Source organism: Limulus polyphemus, unplaced genomic scaffold (assembly GCF_000517525.1).
Source record: "Limulus polyphemus unplaced genomic scaffold, Limulus_polyphemus-2.1.2 Scaffold1165, whole genome shotgun sequence".
Taxonomy (NCBI): Eukaryota; Metazoa; Arthropoda; class Merostomata; order Xiphosura; family Limulidae; genus Limulus; species Limulus polyphemus.
Window position 1 is genome coordinate 80,287 of NW_013666775.1, and position 5,938 is coordinate 86,224.

Genomic DNA, 5,938 nt, shown 5'->3' on the forward strand with positions numbered 1-5,938 from the left:
GTGTAAATGTCCCAAATATATTCTGTTATATTTGTGGTAAATTTGTTGTAAATTTGATCTAAGTAAGTGTTTTTTCTTCCTCCCGATTTGTAAAAAAAATCCTTACGTGATAGAAAAAAATGAATATTATATTCGAAATCTACGTAGCTGAATTATGGAAAATCCGTAATTAAAAACCAAACAACTTTTGTGAACTTTAAATTCGCAATAGACTGGTATTACTCCCAAAAAGTATTACTTCATACACACGCCAACAGTTATGTAGATGTGCGTTTTAACAACACACAAAAAATTGGTATTACTCCAAAAAGCAACTCATACCACTCCACGAACATACCAAGATGTATTTACACGAATTTTCAGCTGAAGGTGTGATCATACATTTGCTTTTACCTGAATTACCCAAAAATAAAAGGTAAAAACTGTAAAATTATATGATCGTGTAAGTATTACAACAGAACAAGTAAACGTTTTTATTATTGTGTCGGTTTATTACATTTGGAAATTTACGTCATGAAAGAAATGTTTTGATAAACTAATTAAGAATCTGAGTAAAAATTTTGTTTTTTAAATTTTGTGTGTATGTGTGTGTATAACAAAGCAACATCGAGTTATGTGCTGTGTCTACCGAGGGGAATCGAATCTCTTGTTATAACGTCGTAACTCTGAAGACTTACCGCTGTTCCACCGGGGGACTAAATTGTAAGCTACTGGGGTTGAAAGAAATTATATATTCTCAGTGTCAATATCTGAACTCGATAAAGTAACTGATAGCCAAATGTTGCTACATGGATTACATGCTTCCCAGCATGGTTCCAAAAACCTAATCTTGAAGTCACCTAACATAGGTTTTCCCATAATGAGAATGGGGAAAAGCTATAAATTTGCAGTTTGTATGTTATTTAGGACAGGAATGAAACAATGAAAGCGTTATATAGATCTCACTGCCATAGGATCTTCCTTGGGAAAGAATGTTTATGATGCCCTGATTGGCTACCACTCTTTCAGTGGATGTAACTCTACTAGTGCTTTTGTTGGACATGGTAAGAAAAAAGTGATTGCAGTTACCCAAAAACAACATCTTCTTCAGAAGTACAATGGCTCAACTTAGGCAGTCACTTGTAGTTGATGAAAATTTGTTGAGCAACGGAGAGGCAGCAGTCTGCATTTTCTATGGAATCGCGTAGGCAATTGTCAGTAAACTTCGTCTGGCAATGTTTGGATCAAAAACCATGGACCCAACTAAATTGCCACCATGCAAAGATGCTTGTAGAAATTGTATAAAGCCAGCTAATTATCAAGCCACAATTTGTCTTGAAGCTAGACCAATCACATCTTATCCCAATGGCAATGGATGGACTGCTCATGAATCAGTTGTGTGTTTTCATTGGAAAGACAATCCTGAAGTACCAAAGGCAGTGCTTCAGTGTGTTAGCTGCAAGTGTCATGTCTGCTTACCTGCTCGGTGCTCTTGCAAAAGCAGCAAACTGGCTTGCACTGGGGTATGTAACTGTGGACAAGACTGTAGAAATGGATCAAATCATTCTGCACTGAAGACCAGCTGGTGACAGATGATGATTCAAACATTGAATGACGGTTGAAAAAGCTTATTTTTTACTCTTAGTTGCTAATAAATTAGCATAAAAAACATTCTGGGGTTTCTATTGCTTAATTATTGTGTGGTTATCAAGAAACATGGCAAGTTTCAAAGTGTCCGAACAATAACTTGACATTTTAATAATAATTAAATGAAAATAAGAGTTTTTCGTCAGTAAGTGTTTTCCGTGGAAACGGTGACCTAAGACATCGGTAAATGGTTTGAAATTAGTTTCTGTGGACCCAAAGAAGAACAACAACAACAAAAGAAAAATACAAAAAATAAGACTAGGGGTGTTTGACTAGGGGTGAAGCCAAACTCAAATGATTAGAATCAGCTCTAGGAGCCCCCAGTGGCGCAGCGGAATTTCTGCGGAATTACAACGCTAGAAACCGGATTTCGATACCCATGGTGGGCCGAGCACAGATAGCCCATTGTGTAGCTTTGAGCTTAACTTTAAACAACAAGCAAACAACAAACAGCTCTAGGATTATAAAAATGTATTGAGATTAGAGATTTAGAATTTCCATGACGGGGATATCCCTTGTACTTCACGGAATTGGGAAAAAATATGGATTAATGTGGGCCATCATGACCATCCAGAAAGAAACATGCAATAAATCATGCACCAGCCGTGGTAGTTAAGTTGCGGGGTCTTTTAACAGGAGAGAATCCACGAACACAGACATCAGTGGCAAAAGGCGTCCATGTGCTCCAGGAAACTGTTCACAACGTAATCAAGAAGGATCCACATTTGGAAACTCGACGGAAGTCCCGTCACAAAAGTTGCTTTCACAACATGCTATTCAATCTTCCCATATTTCAAGAAGTTGGAGAATGAAACGAGTATTCATGCTATTCCATAAGAAAAGGTACTGGAGCTTCATGCAATCGCACTGATAGAACGAATGCTGGAAAACCGTCATCTTCGTAAACTAGATGAATAATGGAAAGCTTTAAGGGAGGAATATTGTGCTTTGGATATGACAGTCTTCCGACAGAGCATTTTGTAATGGAAATCACGCTGTAGGGTTATTGGCAAAATGCATGGTCGTCAGATAGAGCATGACCGGACGTGGTGACAGGGACTAGAACGATGTGGTGAGATTACCACTTTGAACAGGAACAAACAGTTCGTAAAAAGCTTTATTTTCAATTTTCGAATCAGTATCCCGAAAAATACATACATTTCTCCAGAACAGAGTTTCAGGTATACCCTTAGTGTACTTCTGACAGAGGGCAAGAAAATCGAGGATAAACTGTGTTGTCATATCATTAAGGTTGTTGACCGTTTCATTTTTTCTTATCAAACGCTTTCTGTGGGAATAATGACGCAAAATCAATTTATTGTAGGCTCTTAATACACATAATTTCTCTGAAATTATACTAAATGTGGCAAAATGGATTTTTAGCTTCTCTCTTGTCAATTAACTTTATCAAAGAGTATCTGTTAAACCTTTTAACGTTTTTCTTTAAGTTTTTAACAAAAAACAAATGTCAATTGTTATACAAACTCACCTGAGAAAAGAGAAATGTCGTAAGAAGGTTAATTATGTGATATCACTTGATTTACAAATCAGTAAGATATCTTACAAACAAAAACATATTTTATAACATTAAGTGAGGAAAATGTCAAGAGAAAGGGAGTTCTAGCTTTATTATACAATTTATTGTTTTTATATGTACTTGCAACTCCTTTGTGTAGCTCTATAGATAATTATGACAACTGAATCTAGTGTATTTAAATTAGCCTGAATTGTAATGGATATTATATTTGATGTATATGAACTGACCTGATGGCAATGGATATTATATTTATGATATCAAGTTATGTATCATATCTAAACAACAATGTTAACTAAATCAGATACTCTAACGATTTTATTAAACGTGCTTTCTTATCACATAAAGATCTAAAACTCAAACGGTTTAAAAAACAATTACTATATGCAGGTTTTGTCTTGTGAGTCAATATGATACTCGTATCACATCCATCAGTAACTTTTTTGTTAATGCGTAAGCAAAGAAACGAAGAAAATAATTATAGAGGAACTGAATAACTTTTATAGTAACTGGGGTTTCATTACAGCTTTAAGTCCATTGCATTTCAGTAACATGCTACTGTTACTGTGCACACCAGAGTGTAAGGTAACCAGTGTCAAAGGTTATATATTATATTGAGTTTTAGAGCACACTTATTTCTATATAATATTTAACATTGAAATACAATACCTGTATGAATAATATAGCTCAAACTTATAAACCTGAGCCATCCATCAGCAAGTTATACTGCAACGTTCCTGTTCTCCTCAACCAGTGCTTTGTGCCAAACATAATTTTAGCTCCAAGCAACCTTCCGCTTTTTTCAGTTTAGAAAGTAAAACAAAAACGTAGTATCTTTGCGTACACGGGGTTAGCAGCACAGTATGTCGTACCTGCACCTTACAACTAACATCAAGAAAAGCAAATAATTTTTGTTACAGTCAGTTTTGAAATGATGCATGTGTTTTGAAATAATCCTCAGGCACCTGTCTTGGAGCTATTTTTTAACATACGCGCAGTTTAAGTGATATATCGACCAATTTCAGTTGGTGTAATGCATGACTCTACTCCAGTATCAGTGAAATGTTCGATTGAATATTTCTATAGAAGGATTTCGTGTCTTTCTCTGTACTGGAATACCATAATTTGTAGATAAAAACATTCCATCTTTCTTTTCATTTCATAGAATACAATTCACTTAGCAATTTAAATTTAAACTTTTCGTCGTATTTTTCTTGGATTTTGAACAATAGTAGGTAAGCAGACAGCTTTTAGCGAACGTCTTTTACAGAAATATTTTAAGGTCAGTAGATTAACTGAATACAAAACTGTAAACGAGAGAAAGATCGTATTATATACTTGCTGTGTAAGGAACAAAATCAAGTCCTTAAGATGGTCTTCTTATAAGTTTAGCTCAACTTCTTCCAGTAGCGTTTCTTAACTGTGGTCATTCACGCAACCTAACATGCAAGACGCTGATTAGTAAAGAAACGATAAGACAACAACAAGTAAACTTTGAGGCTCGCCAAAGTGATCTGGAATTATTGCTTTCACCTAGTAGAGTTAAACATCAGCAAATAAGGAGTGCCCTATCGAAGGAAACGACGCAGGTGGTAATAAGATTTGATTGACTGCAAGGGCCCTGACCAACCAGACAAAATGACAGTGAGTTATCAATACGACGTTGCTTCTTCTACATCAGGAGGGTTGGTGAAGTTGTTATTACGATGGAGAGGTAGTGTCTGGAAGATGATTTATAGAGAGTTAATAGTATTTTCTGCCAGTTATTTGATTCTGACAGTCCTATATCGTTTTGTGTTAGATGAGCCTAACAAAAGGTAAGATTTGTCTTATGTTTTCTATTCCTTCTGTATTTGAAATATAAGATATTTTGATGAAAAAAGTTTGGATTTATTTCCGAACATAAAGTGTGTAAATGTCATAGCAGAATGAATATCATGACACATAAAAACGCATATTTAAATATCTGCTTCGCACTTAAATTGTTTTTATTAAAGACTAAGTAAAGTGGTCTGGCAATATCACTTCAAAATTGTTAAAGAGCCAAAGTAATCTTATCAAAATGAAACTTTCAACGAGGAAAGACCTTTTTGTATATTGTTTTAATTTTGCAACTTTATTTCGAAATTATTAATGGTGATTGTAATTATGGTTAGTAGCTTGTACGATTACTTACACCTAATCATTAGTTATTTATATTTTATACTAATTACCAATTATTATCATTTCTAGTATATACTTAAATAATTAACGTGATGTTAGCATACATAATTGTTTATTAACATATTATCTACAAATCTCAAAACAGTATCACAAATCGTGATTTAAGATATCTTTATTTAAGTTGTTTTTTTTTCCTTTCCAGTTAAATTATTTCAATTTTTCGATTATTTTCATAACATGAATGTATTGTGAATACCGGAACGCTTGAATCAACAAATTTATTTACATTTTTCGTTGGTGTTTTTACAAATTAGTTATAAAATTAATGATTCATTTATTAGGTCATTTATTCCTACAGAAGTATTTATATATCAATAAGGAACGATATTTCAACAATTGACAGATCATTTATTCGTACAACAGTATATATATATGAATAAGGAACAATATTTCAACAATTGACAGGTCCTTTATTTTTACAGTAGTATACATATATATATATAAGTAAGGAACAATATTTCAACAATTGACAGGTAATTTATTTTTACAGTAGTATATATATATATATATATATAAGTAAGGAACAATATTTCAACAATTGACATAAGAACTTCT

General features: G+C 33.7%; 1 protein-coding gene across 1 annotated transcript in view; it reads left to right on the forward strand.

Annotated features, from left to right (window-relative positions):
- Positions 1–4,798: 4,798 nt before the first annotated feature.
- Positions 4,799–5,938, forward strand: part of LOC106462430 (bestrophin-4-like) — a 72,679-nt gene continuing 71,539 nt past the window's right edge. The window contains exon 1 of the mRNA XM_013922355.2: positions 4,799–4,977. Coding sequence (XP_013777809.1) covers positions 4,799–4,977 — 179 coding nt within the window. The remainder of the gene's footprint in view (positions 4,978–5,938) is intronic.